Source organism: Falco naumanni, chromosome 4 (genome assembly GCF_017639655.2).
Source record: "Falco naumanni isolate bFalNau1 chromosome 4, bFalNau1.pat, whole genome shotgun sequence".
NCBI classification, from domain to species: domain Eukaryota; kingdom Metazoa; phylum Chordata; class Aves; order Falconiformes; family Falconidae; genus Falco; species Falco naumanni.
The window spans coordinates 25,907,624-25,932,505 of NC_054057.1; the positions used below are offsets into that span (position 1 = coordinate 25,907,624).

Sequence of the window (24,882 nt, forward strand, 5' to 3'; positions counted from 1 at the left end):
CTCCACGACAGCTCATCAGGGCTGCCTGATGCAGCAGGAACATACTTGCACTTCAGTAATTCTTCCCTGGTTTCAGCACCCTCTCTCACATACAACTATGTTCTGAAGTCCCTTTTTTAATGTACTGTGGGTCTTTTCTTAAGAGGTCTTTCCAACTTCTGTCCTTTCCAAATTGATTTCCTGGTACTAGAGAAGGAAAAAATATAGACAATGAACAGAATATACAAAGCATGAGGAGACAGCTGTTAATGAAATTAAAACTGTTTCAAACTTCCTTTTTTTTTCTTTTTTCTTTTCTTTTCTTTTTTAATTTTTTTTTATTATTATTATTTACCAATCTGCTTTTCTTAAGAACTTTACTTAAAAGGAAAGACATTCACAGAAGGTATTAGGCATACATATCTGTTGTCCTTCTTTCATTCTACTTTACATGCTGTTGCTTTTAGAAGGCAAGGTTTCTGTTTCATTTCTCTAGGATGAATGAAGAAATCTGAATAACAGAATTCAGGTTCTGCTTTTCAAAAATGACACCTTTTCAGGATCACCATGCTTGCTGGGATGTAAAATTGTTCAAGGGAGAAACCACATTAAAATCTATTGCTTGTCAAACTAACATAGCTTCACATTTCAACAGATAACCTTGGAAATCAGATGCATCTGCCATTAAAGGACACTGTTTTAATGAAAATGTAATTATTTACCAGACTCTTAAAACTGAATTCTTATCACTACGGTAAACTTGTACACATACACCACTGCTTTGTCAGTCTTACTAAAATATTTATGATGACCAACCTTTCACGGACATCACGTTGCCTAGAGCATGACGCTGAAATGCTGCCATACCTTTGAAGTGGTAACTGCTAGAAGAGATGTAAAAGGTATACGTGATGTTTAAGACAAGAAAAATACAAAGCAGAAATGCTCCAGTACCAATTAAAGACACATACTCCTATTTAATATATCTGAGTTTTCTATCAGTAAATATGGAATAAGCAGTGTGTGAAAGACTTGATTCAAAACTGCCAGATTGGACTGTGGATTTCCCCTCGAGGCTGGGTTGACATCAAAATTAGTTTTTCACCATCTTGGCTCTTTGGAGCTCCACGACTCATTTCCTGGTGGTCTGTGTGTGTTGTGAACGAAGATCCAAAATATTGCTTATATGATTTCACCAACACTGAGAGCGTTAGTCTCCAGCCCAGTCTTGCTCCCTGCTGGCAGCAGTATTGCCATCAATTCCCGTGGGATTACGAATGTACCTTTTAGAAACACAACTGGGACACTTCGGTTCCTCCACCAATACCAGAAGCTACATTTTTCTGCACAGTTCAAACAGGTGAAGCAGCTAAAAAGCTGATAAAAGACTGATTATCTTAATATTCTTTGGGGAAAGTAGAGAGTTTTATAAAAGCAGGATCCACTCTCCCCTCCAATAGATTTTCCCACTACAGGTATATGGATAGTACCTGTCAACATGGATTTTTGGCACACGAGTGGGTGTAACTATAGGTGGTGTAACCTTCAATGATAGGCATGCAGGGGAAGAAATCCTCAGAATGCATATAATGCTAGGAAAACACACAAGCTACTTCTGTGAGCTGGCTTCTGCTTCACTCACTGCTGGGCTGCCAAATGACCACTGCCTATAATTAAACATATGCCATTCTAAAAAACCAAATGCAAAGCAGACAGGCAGGAATTCACCTACAGTCACCAAATGCCTGTACAGAGACCAGCTGCTAGTCTACAATATCATGTCTAAGGTCCAGTTTAAGAAGAAACAAGAATTCTAGTAATTAAAAAAGAGTTTCGGAGTTACAAAAGTGACTGTATCATGAAAATAATGTAAAGACTGAAGATTATCAACATTTTAACACAGCACTAATGAACTTCACATAAAGAGGTCCATGGCGCTCAGTCAAGGGAGAGATGCAGATGCTTGCCACTTCACAAATTTAAAATCTGTTTTTCAAATTCAATAGATGCAGATGCTTGCAACTTCACAAATTTAAAATCTGTTTTCAAATTTAAGACACTAATTCACAACTAATGCTTGTGTAACGGTCAAAGGTTATTTTCCAGAAATTCTTGCTTACAGCAGTATGGGAGATTAGCTGGTAGAATTAGAAAATCAGTGAACAGATGTCAGGGGCCTCACTACCATAACCCAGACAACTGCCCCCAGCTTCACCAAGAACTCGGTTGGGCACAGAGATGGAGCCATCCTTCCCCTCTAGTGCCATGCTGAGGCATGTGGCAAATTTGCATTGCAGCTGCTAAGTCTGTTTCTCCCACACAAAGCAGCAGAGGACTCCAGTCTCTCAGGATCCGTGTGTCTGATCCTCCTCCCAGGCATTAAATTCAGATTAGTAAGTAACTTTTTGCTGCAAACCAAATTCCAATCTGTGCAAACAATGCTATAGTCACTTCTTTGGTAACTTGAAGTTGCAGGCAATGATGTTTTTGTGAGTAGACTAAAATACCATTAAAAGCAAATCAAACTAAAATAATATAGAAAAGAGAATGCCTTTTCAACCCTACAAAGACATCTGTGATTGCCATGTATTTTGCTGACTAGTTAGTGGTGCAGGCTAGACTAGATCCAGCACATGCTGATACTCTCCAAGGAGTGGAGACATCTTACACCCATGATTAAACAAGAATAAGGACTCATCTGCTCAATTAAACACAAGAGAGGGAAAGGTTAATACTGGAGGCAAGGCAAAAGGCTGCAGAGCACGAGTGACAGAGGTGATTCTTATGCCTACCCTGAACCCCTCTGCCACACAATATTACCTGAGAAACTCATTTTGTTTTAAACTGGCAACTTTTTCATATGCTAATTCCGAATCCATAAACGGAAGAAATCAATGGGCTTCATTTGCTCTTTTGTCTATGTTCAGTGAATCCAGAAGAGGACTTTAGGCTACTGCCCTTAAAACCCAAACTATCTGACCTTGTCCGTCTGACAAATTGTGCTTATCAATTTCTTGTCTGGTAAGGCTCCAATATTTTCTTCCCCCTTCAAGATACTTTTTTCTTCATTTTAAAGGACTGAATAGAATAATGAAAGATACAAGCAAAAAGATAAGGAAATTATCTGTGTAGTAGACTGCAGATTCAGGTGAAAAATGAATCTTGTACAGAAAAATTGATTACATCTGTGCATACTAAACCCAGCAACATTAAAGACAAAACAAATCTATGAATGTCATGAGCATAAATATTTTTAAAGGGAAATTCTTGGTATTGTTTCCTTTCTTTTAGGAAACAGCAAATGCCCTGCAATACACCCATTCCTTCATTCTGTTCCACTGCCAAAACTGCCCATTAAGGTCTTAAATTCCTACCAAATCAGACCCCTGTAGAACCACGCTCCTCTACAGAGGGCAAGGGAAAGCCATGTTACTGCCATCAAGATATCAGGTCTGCAGGCTGCCCCTCTGCCTCTCCTACAGACCGCCTGCCTGCTTCTCAGGTGACACCTACAACTTGCCTGGTCCAAAAGGGGACGCGGGGTGCGATGGTGCACTTGGCATTGGCCTTGCTGTTCTTAATAATACCTTACAAAGACAGCAAAATAGTTCAGGTACATCTCTGTATTGAAAAGTAACTCTCCACTGGGCGCTGTGTGTTTCTCACGTGCTTTCTGGACAGTTTCCAAGCCTCCTTTGCCTCACCTTCCTCCCTGTGCAAACACTGCCAGCAGAGGCTTTCCTTGCAGAGGGACCAGAACAAAGGATTTAATGAATAAATTGCTATGCTACAGTTGGAAAAAAAAGTATTATGTGAAGCCCATGGGTTCAAATGCATTGACTAGAGCTTTACTAATATTTCTGCAACAGCCTATAAAGAAGAAACAGAAGCCAAGTCTGGCTCTAATTCCCTACTACAATGCTTACACCTAAGTACAGGGTATGCCAATATGCCACAGGCAGAGCTGAGTTTAAACTGGCATGTGCCTCAGGTCACCAGTGCCATAGCCAAAGACACAGGAACAGACTAGGTCTACAGACTCACACAGCACCATCCTCCCTCGAGACCAACAAAATAATAATGATAATAAAAAAAAACCCCAAAGCTTCCTGTGCTTTATGATCGTCCTCTCTGATAGTAGTAGTAGTCATAATAGCAGTATTTTTACATTGCTGATGAGAACTGTATGCAATCAACATCATGCCTGGGTCAAGAATATGGATCCTGCCAGGGTTGGCACGCGTTGATGACACATTGAAAAATTGGTGAGTCAGACTGGCATTAATCGTCACCCCCCCCCCGTCCCACCCCCAGCCCTGAACCCCCAGTTCAATCCCACCAAAATGAACGGTGATATGGCCAAGATGCAGGGCTGAGGGCAGCCCAGGGGGAAGTGGCCGGCCATGAAGGAACACAAGGCCAGGAAGAAAGGTCTGCCACTTGTCAGGACAGACCTACCCATGTTTCAAACAGCTTTTAAAAAATGTAAAAAAACCAGCCCCATTTCTCATTGCGGGTATCCAGAACACCTCTAAACACACAGAGAAATAGACAGGTATTACTGAAAATTTTAACCAATGCTGAAGCTGCAAAACTGGTCTTTGTTGTAGTTGTTTGGATACAGAAGGGGCAATTTGCTGTAAATAATATTAAAAAGTATTTTTTCTTAAATGCTTGAGATATTCTTTTTTTTCCTCCAGTCTCAGTGGTATTTTCCTGTCACTTGCTCCTCCAGTTGTGCTGATCTTTTTACCGTACATGTGCTCAAGCGTCCGACACAGAGTGTTCTCTCCCCACTGCAAGAGTCATCCCAGTCCCGCCCTGGCCCAGCTTGTATCCCACCCCAGGCCCCATCCCCGTGGGCTTAGATAAGCCATTCCTTCTTGCTCTCGTCGATGGTCTCCGTGAAGTTGGGGTCATTGTTCATGATGGCGGCATCGGCACTCTCAGCTGACTCTGCCCCTTTGGCCTCGTTGGTGTGGTAGGTACCCTTGTGGCGAAACATGTAGCGGATCAGGAACACTAAGGTGCAGAGGATGGTGAAGATCACCACTGCAATGACACCTACATAGAAGAAGAAAGAAAAGACACAGCTAATGAGAACACCATCTACAGATTTTGACACAAAGAAAGGATCCCACAGCTCCTCTGAGCCGAACCGAAGCTACATGGGCAGTTAAACAGCACCACAATTCCTTGGTTTCCAATGCTCGAATATTTATATGTAGTTTTTGCTATAGACAAAATGTCAGTGAGTGGAGTCTGCTAGTGACTTTCATCCCGTAGGTAAACTTCAACATTAACACCTCCTTACAGAGGTGAGCTTTGCTGAGCTCCAGATGGAGGGTTCTGAGTGCTCCCCAAACACGGGGCTGAAATGTCACGGCCTGGGCAGCTCTTTGAGTCACGGATGTATGTCTTCCAGTCAATGGCCATATAGATCCATCATAGCCCCCCAACACATCCTTGAAAATTGGCTTGGCTCACTGTTGGCCTACTCCACCCACTAGGCACTGGCTTCACATAATTACAGATGTAACTGCTTTATCATAATTTATCCTTAATTGCTACCCCTGAGATGTTTTATTTGGAGTTCAGCCCTGTTACGGAGAAGACTCATATATCTTTACCCTCTTACGCACAGGTAACTATGTGCTAAAACAGCACTGGTTTTGGCCCTTCTCTACAGGCACGAGGATCTTCCAGGATGAAGAGATTATAAAATACTCAGGTCAAAACCACCTTGTCATCAGCCTGAATTATGTTATACCACTTTTGTTAACCGGTGAGTTGGACAGCCAGGTTGTTCAGGCGTGGCCTGAATTTTTCTGAGGAATGCAATCTATCCTTCTAGTATTGTAAGGTTTCAATGTCTTAAGGAAAAGTTTTGAGTAGTAATAAAAATATAAATTATAAAGGAAAAATAACATAGCAAATCAAAACTAAAGCAACTGATCTAAACCTGGATATGGAAACATGGGCTCTTGAGGGGGCGAGGGAAAAAACCCAAGACATTCCATTACAGTGTGTGTAATACTATACTCAGTGTTGCTTCACATGACAAAAACCACCACCAGAATGTCATTTTATACGCATTTAGAACTGTCTAAAAACTATTAGGCTGATCTTTACAATTTATTTTTTTTACATGCCTTCAGAATTTGATGCAGTGGCAAAGTTCTCCCAGGACAGTTATGGTGCAATGCTTCCATACTGCGGGACAGGGCAGGGAAAATTGCATGTGTGCATAAAATTAATCAGGACCCATATTTCTGGAGGCAGCCAGTCAAACGGAATGCTAATTCAGAGATCAAATTCTGGTATTACTTAACTTTCCCTATCACAATGAATGGGACTCTCCGGCACATAAGTTATAGCAGAATTTGGCCCCTAAAAACCAAGGCAGAATCATGAGGGATTTTTGTCAAGGGTGGGGCAAATAATGTTTGAATAGATTCCTGTTGAATCTGCTATAATTGGAAAAATGTCCTTGTCATTTTATGTAAATTAATTACTCTGTTAACATAAGTAACTACTGCAAAGTAGCTCCCCCCACTGATGCTTAATATGTGATTATGAATATCAGTATTTTGATTTGGTAAAAACTGAATCTGAAGGGAAAAACTAAGTGAGAACAAATCATTTCACTAGGACAATGTGCCTGAACGGATTTACACAAATTCCTATTTCACTTTGTTCAGATGCAGTTTTCCCACACAGCCTGCTCTTAGCAAATAGCTTGAATATGCTTCCAACTGCAATTCAGCTGTCACAATCATACTGTAAAGTACCTTAGAAAAGTAGACACTTTTCCTACCTCCAATAATGGCAGAGTTTCTGTTAACTCCATCTCCTATAGCTTGACCGTTGTATGGGAAATCAGCACTGGCTGTAAATAGGGAATTAAAGATACATGTTGTAATAGCAGTGAAATTTCACATAGTAGTTCAGAAATACATCCAACATCCTCAGATACAATTGAAAGAAAATTGTGATTCCTAAATATTTAACGAAAGAAGCAGAAAAGTAGAAAATCTTCCAGTATTATCTAATCCCTCAGAACTTCTTGCTTCCTCCTTTTAGTAAAAATAAAATAAAAATAAAGGAGGTACTCTCAGTAAGCATTACTGTTAGCACAGGATGTCATTTTGTTACTCTACTAACATAAATTCAGCAAGTTTCTTTAGCACAAAACCAAACAGAAACCGTTCTTTCAAAAACATGTGATCATACACACCGAGATTTTTGCCTTTGTCACTGTCATCCATAGAAGGCTTCAGAAGCTTCCAGGATTTTGTGACTGCCATTGCATACAACTGCAAGCTCTCAGAATGAAAGAACTGCCATCCCCTTTGCTGCTGCACAGCCCAAGGTAAGCGAGGGGCTGCCTTTTCTGCTGGACGAAGCCACAGAGCTGCTGCCCAAAGAAGCACGTGCCAGCACCTCTGCTACTCTAGGAGGAAGCCCAGCGTGCCAGCTTAGCCACTGCTGGTGGTGCTTTGGTGCTGAGATGCAGCGCTGCGAGTTGGAGGAGCTGAGGCACGGCAGGCAGGACAGCCCGTGGGAGAAGAGAACCTCCAGCAGACAGATGAGGAGAAGAAACACAGTCAGATGTACCAGCATTCATCTGCCAGTGACCTGAAAAGGAGAGACTCTTTGCAGCAGAGCTGGATGAAGGAATTAGTCCAGATTTAAAGTAGAATTTGGATGGTAGCCTTGGTGTTAACTCCAGGACACATCACAGATGCTTTCCAATGGCAATCTCATCAATTAAACCTATCCTCAGCATTTTCTTTTATAGTCAGCCACAGTGACTAGACACTGCGGTGACTAAGCAAGCCCAGGGAGCAGGTGAGTAGTTGCAATCATTCCCTTCTTTGCCACTGGTTTATGGCATTGATTTCAAAACAGAGGAAATGGTTGTTAAAAGTAGTTAACTGGAGACAGGTAAAATAATGAAGGATACGAATTACTTCTTGGGTCAGTATTTAAAACCTAGCTGTATTTTCCTTGTTTGATGGATTAGGTGATATTGTATTAATCAGTTGCCTTTACAGGCCAGTAATGAGTTCACTATGCCCCAAACTGTCTAAGGGAGTGCAACTGGCTTTCTATACGCATGGAGTAAAATCCAGAATAAAGTTCCTTTTGAGTCATGAAGCAGCTGCACAAAAGAATGAATGGCTTCAGCTCGCCATGTGGCCTGAAAAGAGATTTGGGGCTAGAGTAGCCTTCTGTGTGCCTACTCTGGGGGAGAGTGGGACCAGCTGTGTGTTCAGCAGCTAGTTTTTGGCCAGTCGCCTGCAGGACAGACAAGAGAGTTTCTCAGGGCTCAGTGGAGGGGGCCTGGCCAGCAGTTTTTGCCAGTAGCACTTGTGCCTTTGACATTTGTTGGTGCTCTGGCTTCAGGAAACAGCATTTCTACACCTCTCTGAAACAAACCAGGCTAGAAAATGTAACAGATAAATAAATACCTGATTCTGTATCAGTGGGTTTTGCTCCAAAGAAGAACCTTACTGTGCAGGACTGTGAATGTTTCCTACAGAGACATTTTGGCACAGGGTTCATAATATTATCCTTGCAGTGCTGAAAGGGGAAGGGATGGCAGCGGGAAAATAAACCGTAACTTTAAACCTGCCCTGCCTGCACCTCAAGGAAAATCCTAAAGCCAAGTAACACTATGCAGAACAGCACAGATTTGCCAAATCGCAAGGAATTGCTCTCCACCATCCATACGGAGGCCCCTCGCCACAGGAGCAGCCCCACAGGCAGTTACCAAGTCCTACCACTTGCCACTTGGTTTGGAGTTGCTCTCCTGTGTCCCCACATAAGAAATCTTAAAATCAGCAATGGTCACAGCTCCTCCTTCCCTTACAACCAAATATCATATTTTATCTTGTCTTACAAGGTTGTTTCAAGGCCCACGGCACTAGTGAAGTGTGAAGGAAGAGGAAAGCTGCTGTTATGGCAGCACGATCCCTCCTGAACTGCCACATTGCAACGGCTATGCTACAAGGCATTCCTGGCAGATGGAAGACCACGGCTTATGACGTTCAATAGCCACTGAAGTACATGGCAGGATAATGAAGAACATGATGCATGATGTGAAGCTACATCCTTGATCGTGTCTGAGAGCTGCTGCTAGGACCGGACCCGATGCCTCTGTTCAAAGGTGCTTTCCATTGCATCTAGTCATCATGCACGCTCAGATGTCCATGGGGTTAACAAGCAGGTATGATGCACCCTGAGACTCTCACCTCTGACAAAGAGGAAACAGGAACATGTGTTTGGGGGCAGGGGACAACCTACTTCAACAAGAGTTCACCATCAGATTGGGTAAGTTGTACTCTCCTGCAACTGCTGGAGAACCAGGAGTGCTGTAGTGAAAAAAATGAGTGTAGGTGTCCATTAATCTCTTTTTAAAGCACCTATGGCAGTGCTGGCAGATACTATTGCCATAATTCATGAATTCCTGTTCCATTACCCTTGCGTCAGCAGGAGACCTGCTTTTACATTCTGGGTGGTTTCTGACTGAAAAATTCTATCTCAAATCTCAGCCAAACATGGGGTTATAGAATACTTTTCGCTGCAGAAGAGTCTATACAAGTTTTTTACTGGAAGTATTACTACAGATGGATAGTGGAGGAACAAAAGAACTCGTTGCTTTCTTTTTTAGGTTAAAGTTGCCTTGAAATTCTTCTGGGCAGCAGCAGCTTCTCAAATGATCAGAAATAGCTACAGATCAGAGGTCTAAGAACTACAAAAGGGTAATTTCTGCCACAGCAATTAGGCAGAAAATAACGTATAAGGGTACATTCCTTGACCCTCCAAGGTAAGCTTAACAAGAGTACTGTCACCAACAGGCACCAAGCACAGGTGTTTCAGATAACAGTCATTCAAACACATGGTGATTTGTCTCTGACCATACTATAGTCACATTCTTCGGCAATATTAAGCAACTTTGTCATGAAGACAACTAATAAGATTATTTTTTCCATCACTGGTAGATTTCAGGAACCAAGTGAGGAAAGAACACGTTAGAGCAGGCTGACAAAGGGGCAATAATAATACTGAGGCTCTGGTGAAAGCACAAAGACTATAGATTGTCATTCACAGGTTGCAAAGAGAAACTCCTAAAATGTTTTAAAACGACTGGTCAGACAAAATTGATATTGCTACTAGTGACTCTCATGTTTCATGGGAATCTAAAACCCAGTACAATAACCAGTTCTCATGGCTACAATATGCAGATGAAGTGCAGGATGAGTTGCTAATGGACAAGTGTGTGCCTTCATTTCTCTGCCAGAGCTGGGAACACCTCTTCCCTGTTCAGATTCTTCCATTATCACTGTGACATTAATTCTAACTATATTTCTCAGCAAGCCCTTTTGCACTGCCTGACACTCGTACCTTGACAGCTTCAAATCACGACTTGCCCACAGCAAACAGGTGCTACAGAGCTGCAGTTACTCTTTGCAGTTAGCCTGCAAAGTCCCTCTGGGCAGCAAGTGGGGTGGTGAATGTAATATAAGGTGGGTGTGGGGAGGAATACTGCAGGAGTTTTGGTCTATATACTGTGCTACCTAATTGTTAGCTGAGGCCATGAATATGGAAAAAATCCAGTTTTCCTTTAAGACTTGGTCTACAGAGGTTGCTTTCAAACACCTGGTTCCCATCTGGTTTAGGGACTGCACTGGAAAGGTTTCCTTATTGTAGAAGCTTTTTCTGACTCTCCCCTAGGTTTCTCTGAGCAGCCAGGGTCTCATTTATGTGAATCAAAACATGAAGAACAGAGCAAAGAGCTTTTTAATCTCCCCTGGATTACATATTGGGCCAAGAGATGTGCTGCCAGTTCCCCGAAATCCTCTGCTCACACAGCTGTGCCAGAGAGCCATTGATTTGGTGTCAGGACACACCAAAGACCTGCAAAACCTACAGCTAGCCTAGGGATGGATGGAATTGTACCAGGAAATACTAAGCTCATCTGTGGCTTATGGACATTACTTTGTCTGGTTCCCTTCCAGAATCCAAGCTGGGCGATGCTGTTCTTTGCACCCTGCCTTCCCACAGCAGGCCATAGGGTTTGCTTCAAACACCATCATCCTGAAGCTAACTGAATGTAAAAGGACACAACATACTTTCCCTTCTCTTTTTTTTTCATGGGCTGCTGTTTACAAGGACATAGTTTCAATAACCACAGAGTAAATCTACGGAGTTTGAACTTACATTTTGCACTTTTCAACTTTCTGTTATTAGTCTCAGGGTAAATGAGGTTAAAGGAACTTTGCAGCACCTAAAAGCTTGATTAAAGACTGACTGCAGCCAAAACCCATGTTTTGGCCATCAATTTAATGACATTTGAAATTTTAGATGACCACAAAAATGCAGTAGGAGACCTACCATCATCCAGCACACTCAGCGTGGTTATTGCCACAGCCAGCTGCAATACAGCATCACTCACTGAATGGAAAGGGGAGATGGGACTGGATAAACAAACCATAATTAGGATTAGATGTTAAAGATGACAGATGTGGTTGATTTAACAGAGTGAATGGTAATTTTGCTTCATTATAGTAGGTGTGATTTTGCATCTGCCATTTACAGGGAACAGCTTTTACAATGAATCTCACATAAAAGCCTTGTGCAAATTCAAAAATTGAAATGCAGAATGACCCCATTAAAGCAGAAAAGTGGTCCAGAAAGTGGGTGTGGGCAGAGAAATGAGCAAAAGGCTATTCAGGAAAGGCAAGGCGTAAACCAAAACCAAACGGGGAGACTTTTCAGCTAGAGAGCAGCACTGAGAAGTACAAAGTAAAAGGCAAATGCCATTCTGACATACACTACCGGGGTGTCATACACAAGCTGTTGGAAGCAATTTTTTTTAAGTGAACTTTTTCACTAGAGTGGGCCAGTCTTAGTTAAAGCACACCACACTACAAAGGAAGATACAGTGTAGATTTACTCCAAAAAATGAAGGGTGGGAGTGATCACTGGTCTAACACAAACAATGGGTGAAAGCTGTGAAATGCTGGAGATTGAGTTCGTTCAGCCTAGAGCTAACACGTGTTGCAAGGCTGCTCTGACTTTCCACTCTACAGATGTCCACAATTTTGAGAGGTATTCTCCCATTACTAAGACCAGTTGGGTTTTGATGCAAATATGAACTAGGGAAGCAACCAGAACAACTGGATCTGGTGATCACAAGGTATATAAAACTCCCAGCAATCAGGACATTGATTAAAGGTAGCACAGTGAGAGAACAAAATGACAGCAAAGATGTGAAATTGAACTCCTTCCTCATTCTCTTCTGCAGCCAGGCATCCAAGAAGTGAGCTTGCAAAGAGAGCAAACACTCACTGATACCTTAGCATTCTGACATTAGACCTATTCACTAACCTATTTCTCCACAGGACCATAACAGAGAGGAAAAAAAAAAAAAAAGGCAAGCTCTCTGGCTCTGTTTTGTCAAATTATGCCAACTCTGCTGGTTAGGTGAGACTGTACTGCTACGGTTTGAAATTACAGAGCACTCCTTATTACAGGCTGCAAGTACAGAAACTAATTGCTCAACTCTTGATAGTAGAAACTAATGGGCATTCACAGTTGCATTCCCCTTCCTGAAGGGACTAGATTACAAGAGAAACTAAACACATGCACAAGAAATGATGGAGCAGGAGTAAACAACTCCATTACACAGCCCTACTTCAAAGGCGAACATCACAGCCCACAGACTCCAGTTGCCCTTTCTTGCTCATCCCACTGCCCGTGCCCATCCCAGCCACTGCTCTCCACCTCAGGGTGGCTCTGGGAGGAGTTCCCATGACAAGTAAACTACAGCAATTCAGAAAAAGAAGAAAAAAAATTCTGAAGCAGTATTAAAAAGGCAAATTTTGTATTGAAAGTTCCTATGTTTTTTTTTTCTTGTAAATAATACATTATATTTTTTTTCAATCTTCTCCAAGCTGAAAACACAAGCCGAAAGAAGGAAAACTACTCCTGCTGCTGGTTTTCTATGCATTTGAGAGCAGATTTGGAGGGAGGACTGTTTAACATGAAGCTCTGTTAACAGTTTACTTAAAGACCCACTGACATCAGCTAAAGTCTGTCAGACTTAACTGAGAATTTGGCTGAAGTTATTTTTAATATTAAACACTTTCACATTAAAAAAAACCAACACACCAAACCACACCACAAAATATTTAAAAGATATTAGTAACCATATTGTTTGTAAAAGGTCATTTTTTTCCTAGCATGGTATATGGGGTCAGTGATTACTCCCTGATTTTTCAGTGATGCCTCAACTGTAGTGTCAGAGGGTTACAACTACATCCCTAATACGAACCATTTTTCTGTCTTTATGGAAATAGAAGCCTTCACAGTCACAGACTTAATATTTTTTTTGGTGAGAGTTACAGGATATTGGAAAAAGCACACCCACATAGCAATTCTGAAACTACCAGAACAGATGTCCAGCTTAGAGGAAAAATTAGGGCTTCTCACTTTAAAAAATGTCATCTTCTTCTCTCTGTCACCAATAATGCAAATTATTTGGACCATGTCTGAACACTGGATCAAAATCCACTCATTTCCTCAATCCTTTGCAACTTTCTTGGCCGGCAGGGATAGGGAGGAAACAAAACCAGAAAAAAACCCCTTCATAAATAACAAAAACGTCCTCCAACACGTTAGTGCTATTTCGATCAATTATTTAAACTAAGTTTTGCTTGTATGGGATGTTCTGTTAGATCAAAAAATTTTTTGAAGGGTTGCAATTTTTTTCTAAGAAATTTTCACTGAAATGCAAGTGTTTTTATTGACAGCTACTGGTGATTTCTGCTGAGAGACAGTGAGACATGCGCAGAGATGACGGAAAACACAAACCCTGTGTTTTTGCATTATTGGCATGAAGGCTCTCCAATCGTGTCTTTTTATTTCCATTTGAAATGAGTATAAATGAAAAAAAATCTTTTGAAATGATGGCTTAATAGAAACGCTGTCCTCTGAACAGCCCTTCTGTATCCAAATGCCTGGGACAGTGTGGGAAAGTAAGTGGGGATTATAGAAGAAAGAGTTGTTGGATGTTTCTGTTCAAAAAAGCATGAATTTTGGAGTGAACAATGGAAATGCCGACAACGAACAATGGCAGCATTGGGGGAAAATTCATTGAACGCTCCATGGTCAATGAATCGGCACCATGCAAATTCTCAACAGTGGACACCAGAGCCGACAACCCAGCCAGTCAGGACAGTTCTGGATTGCCTGTGTTATTACTCCTTTCATTTCCTTCTGCAGGTGGACTTTGCTGTCCATACTCTTATGGAGGAGAGGAACCGCGAGTTTTATGAATGGTTTGCTCTGAGAGAGCAGTGCAATATTCCTTCTTTCAGTTTTAAAAAGCAATCTTCCTACCAAAGGGACAGAAAAACTTGTGCTTTATTAGACAACCCATCCCTGCAGCTTAAACTCCCCCACACCAGTCCAGGATGAAATAAGAAACAGGGAAAACATTCCTGCAATGTCTGTTGGGATGGGTTAGGTGATTCTCCCCTGCTTGCCACTTTGCATGGTCATTTCTCAATAGTAAGTTTTACACTTTCTTTTGCAAACAAGCAAGCAATTGTATGAAGTAGTGGGAAGCAAGACCAAAACACTTGTTAAATTCAGTAACTGGTACTTGTATACTACAGAATTTTAACCCTTGTTTTAAAGGGAGAGCAGATGTTTAGAATCACTTTTGGATCGTGCAGCTTGAACTTCAGCAAGTTCTGTCGCTGCCAGATTTCCAGTTGATCTGCAGCACATTAGAGCACCCCCATCCATCAAAGACCTGAACTCATCTCACTTTTAATTCCTGGTCGTAATGTCTGTCCAGCACTGGGTCTCACTATGACTCCAGACAAGAACTGCTAGTGTATTAATCATGCTGGCCTAAGCTATCACTTTCATGAAAATTTTAAAAGCAGCGCTTACATTTCACCCGTTAAGGAAGACAAACAAATACTTCCTTTTATAATTAATGTAGAATATGAAACACTTTGGTGCTGTCAAAGGAACAGTAAAGTTAAGTGCTGGTCAAAGCCTAGCCATATATAGTTAATCTCTGATAATGGACCCACAGGGAATACTTGAAAGAAAGAAAGAAAATAATAAAAAAATCAAACTCAGTGAACAAGAATACCAAACAAGCCTGTAAGCTTACGACAGCTATAAAAAAGCAGAAAAAAAATATGATGGACTCTATTTATTGAGGTCATTGGAAGAAAGGGCTTCACACAGCCAGGATATGAACAAGACCAGGTTCTGCACTCTTAGAGTTCATACACTTATGAAAAAAGAAAAGTCTGGACTGGGGATGAGGAACAGGTCAGATGGGAGAGTTTAAATCTAAAATAAACTTCAATAGCTGTAATGACCTGAGTGTAATCTAGAATAACCTCTTACACAGGAAGTGAAGTGCTTTTCAGCTTAAGGAAAGGAAAAAGAAGGCAATGACATGAAGTGCTCAGGCATTTAAATGCTTCGTTCTCCACTCCATTTTTTCCCTAATTTATGCCATCTCTATGTTCATAGACAGTTAGTACTTGTGGAAAAAATACAGTCTTTGCAGAGGATGGAAAACACTCTTTTTAATATTACTACCTTCTTGTCTTGATGTCAGGTAGCAGCATTAACATTCAAATCACTGCTTATGAAATAGCTACAATGCCAGTCTCTCAATGAATGCCAAAAGAATTTACAAGCTTGGCAGTCTGTCAGCTGTCTGATACACTAGACAGTGTCAGCAATTTCACACTGAAATTGTATATTCTTAAAGATAAGACAAAGCTATGCCTAATTGTGTGAAGGAACTAGATGAGACTGAGGGAGGAATTTTTATTTCAAATCAAAAGAGAGATTTAGTAATTCAAGCACCATAATTAAGCCCTTTAAGGATGAAGCCCTGATTGTGCCAAATTTCAGGCAGATGCTCTTTCTAGTTAGCTGCTCGATGGGGAGGAGAAAAATAGAACTGTTGCATCTCAATGTTTACCACTTACCTTCTTGCCTGCAAGAAACACTTCGTGCTTAGAAACTGAGCTGTGAGTATCTGCTAGACTCAATCGCTGACTGTCTGAAAATAATGCCACCTTCCTGTTTGAAAACAACTGGGTCAAAGTCACGGACTTCTGAGATAATATCTGTATCAGGAGAATCGGGGATAAATGCTGTCACTGTCAGCAGAGGAAATATGATCACAGAAATGCACACAAATCTAGCTGTGGAAGAATCTGTTGGCCTGCCCGGCAGGTTGCATGTGCATCTTCCACCTCTTTTATAAGGAGTATAAATATTAAACTAGCTTACTTGCAGACAAAGGGTCTCCCAATGTTTACACGCTACGTTAATTTAAAAAACTCAACCACCTCGAGTGATCAGTAACTTCAATGAGAGAATCTGGTGTCATTCTCCAACTGCAGCAGAGGTAGCCAATCCTGTTTGCTATGCCTGTAAAGGAGGAGCATCATTTTATTGTAGCAACTGCCTGCACATCCGTTTCTAATACTGCTAACACCTAGGGGATCAAATGTACATGTGGTAGGCTGTGTCATTATGCACCTCTTCCATCCCACTTGCCCCTCACGCAGGCAGCCTGGAAAAGTGAACCTGCTCCCCCCATCCCTTAGAGGAGCCAATGAGTGCTGTGTCACACATTACCATTGACTTTAATCCTTCTGCTGTTGGATTCACTGATGCGTACAGGACTCTCAGTGTCTCTGGCCAGGAGAAGACCATTTGGTTTGTGTGTTTGTAACATAAGACCATTTTGAGGGCTGAATTGTTGCCCTCCAGCAAGTCATGCCTTTGATCCTTCCTTCCTACTGAGTGTGTAACCAGCCATTGACAAGGGTAAGAGCCCTTTCCCGTCTCTGTAGCCACATCCGTGCCACTGTGCATCTGACACAGCTTCTCCCCACGTGCTGCTGCTCTGCCCCCTGAGATGTGGGTACCAGTGGTCAGAGGGTGGAATGGCAACCCACCTGACAGCGTCTGAATGCGGAAGGTGGCCTCCAGCACTGTCACCAGTTACACACGAATGACACTTGCTCTTAGTCCAGAAATGGACTGCTATCTTTCACTTGACAAAGGTAATTATTACATCAATTAGGTGAGCAGGGATCATACGTGCAGTATTCAGCCCTCCCACTCTCTTCTCCTGCCATCACTTGTTAAAGGAAGAGGGATGAATTTGTACCAAAAAGGGAGTTAAACCTGCAGGCAGCCATTTTAAACTTGATGACAGCGGTGCATGTCTTCATACAATGTTTTTGCCAGACATGCTCAACATAGGTTTCAAAATAAGCTGTTGACATTTAAAGGCAAGACCTTTCACCTTCTAAAAAAATAAAGAGCTTTTAGGGTTTAAATACATACAGTCAGAAAAAAGTCACACCACTTGGAAGAACATTGCAGATGTAACATTTAATCCTGCTCCATTTAATTCTTAGTATGTGGAAGCTAATATGGGCTTAGCTAAATCCTGCATCAAATAGCCTAGATGATGTTCTGTTCATACTCAGGATAAACATATCTTGCAGCTGTGTAGTGCCATGGCAGCTTACAGGTGCTAAAGCACGGTCTGTCAACTGTTGTGTATACCTTGCTTTTACTGGTATCTCTTGCTTTTACTAAATTCAAGATTGGGTAGCTTGGTAAGCTGGAGTACATTTCACCTAAAATGGAGAGGCACATATATATAGTAGGTCTCTTCTACCCTTTCTATATAAATAAAAGTTTGGAAGCGAAACTTCATTAGTAAACTGCAGAAACTTTGTCTTAGGTAAAAACACCCACAAACTGAACAACCCCACCCCAATAATACGCATCTTCTGATTTTAAGTATAAGGCATCTTAGGTGTGGGAATTTATTTACTACAGGATCATCATCTGTTTGAGCTTTTGTTTGCTTCTCTACAATGAGCAAGGTAGATGTCAGTTATCAGTGACATATATCTTAGCTACTTTGAAGCGATATTAAAAACTCTTGATTAGTGTTTTTTTTTAAACATATGCCACAGTAATAGGTATTAAAATGCACGCTAATATAGTTAAAGGCATGCAATTACAACTTTTGTTTTGAAATGTATGCCAGACAGGTAATTTTCTGGGTTTAGACAACATATTAAGGTAAGGCATGTCATTTTTTAAATAATATGGTCATTGATCAGGCTCTTTTTTGCCTCCTTTGTACACTCCTTTTGATGTAAATAGCCCAGATGCCATTCTACACTCCTTTTGAGATCACCAAGGCAAATTGGATTGTCTGACATGAACTAATACAGATGGGATGCAAACATGGGATGAGAACTATATTGATGATCTGCTTGGGTTTAATTGACATTTTTTTTGTAAATCACCAGGAAGTCACATTCTAGAAAAGAATGACTTGTTGAATTCCTGTGCTTCATCACCACCAAGAAAGGATCACCATAGCAACAGGAAAAGACTATGAATTGCAAGAATACTCACAAGCCAAATAAAAGATTAAGATAATGTCCCAGTAGCATGGCAAAACACTAGCCATGGGTTCGGAGGGAGGGAAGTGGCATTTTCACAATGACAAATTTAGAAAGAACTAATATTGTAAATGTGAAATATGTATGAAGTCAAGGGTAATAGAAAGTGCAAGACAATGAATGCGGAAGCTGTATGGCCCATTTATCGGGGGAGCAAACCAACAAGGTTTCTTATTGATAAATCCCTGAACTTGTCTGTAAGGGTCAGTCTTTATTATTTCCCTCTTAGCCTCTCTGTTAGGGCATCCAAAATGTTTTGCAGCTAGCAGGAGGTGTCCATGCTGTAACTACATAGAAGAGTTTAAGACAAAACATTTAATGTAGGTCATCTGTCAGGCAGAACCTGCTTAATATCCAGTAATTATTCATAAGGTCTGATCCAGCACTGCAGTTTAGAGGTGAAAAGATCATTACGTTTGCCGTCTGGTGTATCTGTCCTATTTAGACATTTAACTTTGATCCCCTCCTACAACATTTTTCAATCTTAAACATCCAATTCCACAGTATTTGAGAAGCAAAGCTACACTACACTTAAAGTGTGAATCTGGATTAGTGCAGAGCATGTCACTGAATGAGATTTAAACTCTATGATACTTGCCACAAAATTTTTCTTTTCTTCTTTTCACTACAAACCACCTGTCCTCAATTCTCATATTCTGCTAAGATCTAGGTGACATAACAATAAAAAATATAGATTAAAACCTGTTTCAATTGAGAAACCCTGTACATAGTAACAGCTGCTTTCAAAGCCATGTTCTTTGCAACCATTTCTTTGTGGCAGAGTGTGTGTGGCTTTTGCTTTAGCACCACTACAAGTGTTTCTCTGAACTTCAAAAGAATGTCTTCACCCCTTCAGCCAGTTTAGTAAAGGAGTAAATTCACGCTGAGAGTACTGAGACTATTCCAGTTCTGGAGCCAATAGGAAACATCACTTATACCTCTGATTTTTCCATGTTCTTTTTCAACACAATGTGTGAGAAAATCTTCTAGCTGGGTTTGGGAAACAAAAAAAATCCTCAGTGACAACTGCCTATTTGCTAATGCGAAGTGACACTAAATCCAAGCATTTTCACTTACCAGTCATCAAGATCATCTGTGTGCTAGGTCACACAGTCTACAGTAGATGTTTTTCCTGAGCCTGAAACAGAGCTAGCTGTGTCACACCACCAGAGATACCTTCACAAAGACTGAGTTATTCTTACCTGACACCAATAAATCAGTTGCTGCGATACCTCCTCTTTGTACCATGGAAATGTCACCCAGAGTGAAAGTCAGGAATTGTTTACCCACACCTGAATGCCCTTTCACTTCCACCCCAGAGAAGCAACACTCCCTTGCTGTGAAATGTCTTTCTATCATAACTCACCTGACACTGTTGCTCCCTTCAGTGTACAGCAGTCCCTCGCTAACAGCCTTTAAAGCAATATGATCTCTTCCCTCTTCTGCTGCGGAGCACTGGGGAGGACAAGAGGAGGGGTCCCTAGCTCCCAGCCTTACTAAAGTTAATCACCGCCAAAAATGAAGGTGGGCCATTTGCAGTCTGTCTGCCCATGACTTCAAACAGCCAAGTGAAATTCAGCTATGGAAATTAGATATTTTTTGGTCGGCAGAAGTTAACAGACATCTTGAGCCAACCTAATTGCATGCCGTATGTCTCCTGATATCCTTTATGATGGCTCCATGACTATTACAATTAATCCAGAAGAAAATGTGTTAGTTTATAATCTGTCAGGTCATCAACATTGAATCAACGCAGCAAAAGTTGTCAAGATGAGTCTGAACCAACACAAGGACATGCATAGCAGCACATGGCAACGACAAGCAGGACCTCCATTTTTTTAACATCAGGAGCTATTAGGAGCAGTTCAAATATTTTGAGTAAATCCCACCATAGTCTTTTACTAGCTTGCAGTTATATTCAGTGTAGGAAAAAGAAACCAACCAAAATTAACAACCAAACCCCATTATCTGCACAAGATTCACAGCAGCAGTGCATCCTCAGGACGTTTATGGCACTTTTTAAAAGACGAGTCAGTGAGGTATCCTTCAGGAAATGTGCTTTTATGGAAAGAGGAGCACAGAACATAACCTTCAGGTAAAACCTGACCTAATAATCACCGAGAAGAAAGGGACTACTAATTTTTGGTGAAAAAAATTCAAGCAAGGAGATTGCATGTTATAAACAGGGACGTGATGTACTGAAATCTTACAATGGCATGGCAGCAAGGAGGGAATGACAGGTTTTAGATTGTTAGCATCAATATTTGGGACTCTCAGCCCTGGAATATCTCTCCCCTTACAAACATCTGCCCTATTTCTCTATTGAAAAAGAGCTGAAAGGAAACACTGCAAGGAGTTCCTTGATATCGCAAGGGAAAAAAAAAAAACCAAACACATCCAAACCCCAGAGGTATGGTCTTGGCACCTACTTATAAGACATACATACCTGTCCCCTCACATATGAAAACTGGCAGATGGATGCATCCCCAAACACAACAGGCAAAGGCTAATGGGTATCAAAATCATTATGGACCCATTTTCTCCACTAGCATTTTAATTTTATATCACAGTAAATGCATAAACTTTGCCAGGACAGGTTCTAATTTACACTACTACAAGTGAAATCAGAATGAGGACAAAATATAAGAGAGGTGTCAATGGACACGTGACCCTATAAAGGGAACAGATTTTTTTTTTTTTTAAGTATTTACCTGACACTCAAGAAGGAAAGAGAAAGAAACCCTCTAAAGTTAGGCACAATGTATACTTTCAAAGACTGTCATGAGTCTGCCGGGATCAGCAAATCGTTTTGGCTTTCCAGCATTTTCAGCACGAGATGAATGCCATCATGACTAATGGGATCTCCCATTAAACACGGCCTAAGGAAAGCAGACCTTTCAGAAAACAAATCAGCACTTTATATAAACATATTTAAGCCTAAAATTAGATTCACTTTTTTTGTATGAAGCTGACTACAATATACTCACTGATTAGGAATACAGCCTAAGAAATGCCATGATACTTTATTTATCTGTACTTACAAACCTTTTGCTGACTATGTACCCAATACTACAGAGAAATTGCTATCACAGCAGCTAGGTCCAAACTCAACATTCAAACACTCTAAGACTTATGGAAAAGAAAAATAACGCAGAATATTAAAAAAAGGCAAATCAAATACCTTGTAACTGCATTTAGAAGTGGTGGCATATCTCTGTCATTCTAGCTTTGCATTTCCTACCGTGATTATAATCCTACAGTCATCCACCAACCACATTCACTCGGTATTGTTGTTCCTTACAGAGAAAGGCAGATGTATTTCTTCCCTGAAATGCTCCACCAAGCTAACATGGCATGAACCCCGGCTTACCTGAGTCTAAGTGCCACGGGTCAGTAGCGGCCGACATTGGTGGGATGGTGAGTGGAGATGCTCCGCAGTTGGATTCCACCAGTTCTCCTTGGATGTGGACGTGAGAGGAGGCGTTGGTAGGTCTCAGAGCTGCTTTGAGTGGAGCAATCTGGTTGAACTGTACTCTTGATAGGCAGCCAGTGAATCCTGGAGTGTTGTATTTATATATATCTTGGTCAATCTTCCCAATTTCTATGGGAAATTAAGCAGGGGGGAAAACAAGAGATTAATCAAAACAATTCACTGTATTGGAAAGCACGGTTGGTCTGAACACTCAATTCCCAGAGCTCAGTTCCCAAGTCCCTTTCTCAGGAGACTGAGAACGTGTCAGACCTTGCCAAGTTTCTGTACACTTCATTACAGGTTAAAGCTGGAACCCTTCAGGCTTTGATGTGACTCAGTTTCACTGCTATGCTATCATTAAAATGAAAGGCTGGCGTGAAGGAGTCATCAGAGAACAAAAGACCAGGGAAAAAATCTTTTCCCCAACAAGAGGCGGCAAAAGAGAAGGTAGAAAAGCAGTCATCGCCAGGGTCTCTCCTCGCAGCTGAAGCTTCTGCTGTGAGAGATGCCCCTGCGTTCACCCTGTCCTGTTGCTCTCTAGCCCCTCTCGGTGGGCTGGGACCACTCCCCTTCACTCCTGTCTCCTCACCAGGAAACCAAGCATCTCTTCATGGGGAAACCTAGCATCCCTTCACCAGGAGACTACGCATCCCTTTACTAGGAGACCCAAGTGTCCCTTTGCCAGGAGACTGTGTGTCTCTTTACCAGGGGACCAAGTGTCCCTTTGCCAGGAGAGCAAGTCTCTCTTTGCCAGGGGAACAAGTTCCCCTTTGCCACGAGACCAAGTTCCCCCTCGCTAGGAGACCCGAGTGTCCCTTTGCCAGAAGAACAAGTGTCCCCTCGCCAGGAGACCCAAGCACCCCTTTGTCAGGAGACCCGTGTCCCCTCACCAGGAGACCACACATCCCTTCAGCCTGATGTGGCAAAGGGCCGCTCTCCAGCCTCCTTCCTTTCCGGCAGCAGCGAGAGGTGGCGGCAGCCCGCTCAGTGCCACTGCAGGCTCAGGAGTCACACGTGCTCCCCTGCTTCCCACCTGCCTCCCACCGCTGCTGGGCCTCCACCGCCTGAGCGCCTGCTGCCAGTTGGCCATTTTACACCTCACTGCTGCGGGCTGGCACCAAGCTGCCTGCCGGCACCCGTGAACACAGCACGGTGCTCTGCCAGTGCTCTCCGAACAACTGTCCTCCCTCAAAGTCACCTGACAAGTAGCTTTAAACACCAGTTAAAAAGATCCCAAAATGGTAGCTGTGAAATGCAGCACATGCTCTTCCTACCCAGGAATCTGTAGGCCACGCACAACTTTTTAATTCTGCCAGGACTTGTTGCGACAACCTGAATCACAAGTGAAACAAACCCAGCACTCTGTCAGCTGCCTGTGTTTAGAGGGGGTATTAACATTTCAAAGCCTCACCGCAGTGTCTAATATAATATTTACATGGCAATGAGGAATTTGGCTTCCTTTCTTCTACGATAGCGTGGAGTGAATGGAAGGGACACATGGTAGCACCGGGTCTGTGCTGTATCAGGGACTATTTCTCCAGAGGCACTGAGATGCTTCAAACTGCCTTTCCCTGCATCCGCAGGGACAGGAATTAACACGGCTGGTCCTTGAAGCCGTACCGAGCTGAGCAAAGCAAGATGGTATCCCAGGGACAGAGACAGGGAGCAGCCCCAGGTTGTTCAAAGGCAACCTTTTCAGATAGGAACAGTAGTAAGGGTTTGAAAAAGGGTGTTTCTGGGGAAAAAAAAAAAAAAAAGTCTGTAAATCACAAGATGGTGTCATAAAAAGGAAAGTAAGGAAAACAGAGGTGGGACAGAGAGCGTGCTCCCAAGAGGTATGAGGAGAAAGTTAGGAGGAGTTTTATTGTAAGAGTTTGGGGAAGAGCTGGGAACCAAATCACATCTGGGTTTGAGTTTTGCTACTAATAAAGACACAAAAAAATCAAATCGGAATTATTAGAAAATGCATTACTAACCTTCCAGACAAGTCTGTGTTCAGTTCTAACCAAACCAGGACCAATTATATGAGGGTTGAGCTGCTTACTGGGCTCCCTAAAAACTTCCATGATACATATATCCGTGCTATTACTAAGAGTACTGAGGGGTCTGCACCAGGGATACATACAAGGAGTTTCAAGGCTATAAACCAGACAGAGCATTTCAATTATGCTTTATTTTGGGGGTTCACACTTTAAACATGAAGTGGGGGAAAACTGGAGGAAACTGGACAAATCTTGAGCACAATTGAAACGACATCTTGGTTTTCACACAGAGCTAAGCTGTACCTTTTCTGTCTTTGCAACCACTATTAGAACGATAAACATACAACATTTAAGTCCCCCTGACACCTAGCAAAAGGACACAAAAGGAAGATGCATAATTTGAAAATTACTTGCATTAGATCGTTATGTGATTCACTGTACAAGAACAGATTTTCTGTTTCTCCATTTTCCCTTTTCCTTCTCATTTGAGAATTTTCTTTCTCTGCTAGTACTTATCCAGCCTGTATCAATATTATATTTTACAAGCTGGCAGTTAGCAGTGACTGTCACCTGTGACAAAGTGGAAATGTGCTCAGGACTCAGCTAGAGACTAGCTTAAATGCATTAAAATAATTGTATTAGCTATGTGGGTCTTTCAACCAGCTCTCCTTTAAAAAAGTAGCTTGACCAAACAAGCCTCATCTTCAAATATTTGATAGAAAGTAAAAAACCTCACACGTGCCTGCCCACTTACTATAGTTAGTAGAAAAGCTGTACAAAAGCCAGAGTTCATGCATATGAATGCTACTTGTACATTGCATCAGTCAGACAAGGTTCCTATCTGACCACAATATTCACTATCTCCTACTTCAATAAAATGTTCATGGCATATTCA

At 41.8% G+C, this 24,882-nt stretch overlaps 1 protein-coding gene across 2 annotated transcripts in view; it reads right to left on the reverse strand.

Moving 5' to 3' along the window:
• Nucleotides 1-268: 268 nt before the first annotated feature.
• Nucleotides 269-24,882, reverse strand: part of CNTNAP2 (contactin associated protein 2) — a 1,145,700-nt gene continuing 1,121,086 nt past the window's right edge. For both annotated transcript variants that reach the window (XM_040592035.1, XM_040592036.1), the window contains 3 exons: nucleotides 21,904-22,134; nucleotides 6,797-6,868; nucleotides 269-5,043 (listed from right to left, as the gene is read on the reverse strand). In XM_040592035.1, coding sequence (XP_040447969.1) covers nucleotides 4,844-5,043; nucleotides 6,797-6,868; nucleotides 21,904-22,134 — 503 coding nt within the window. In that variant the 3' untranslated portion in view covers nucleotides 269-4,843. The remainder of the gene's footprint in view (nucleotides 5,044-6,796; nucleotides 6,869-21,903; nucleotides 22,135-24,882) is intronic.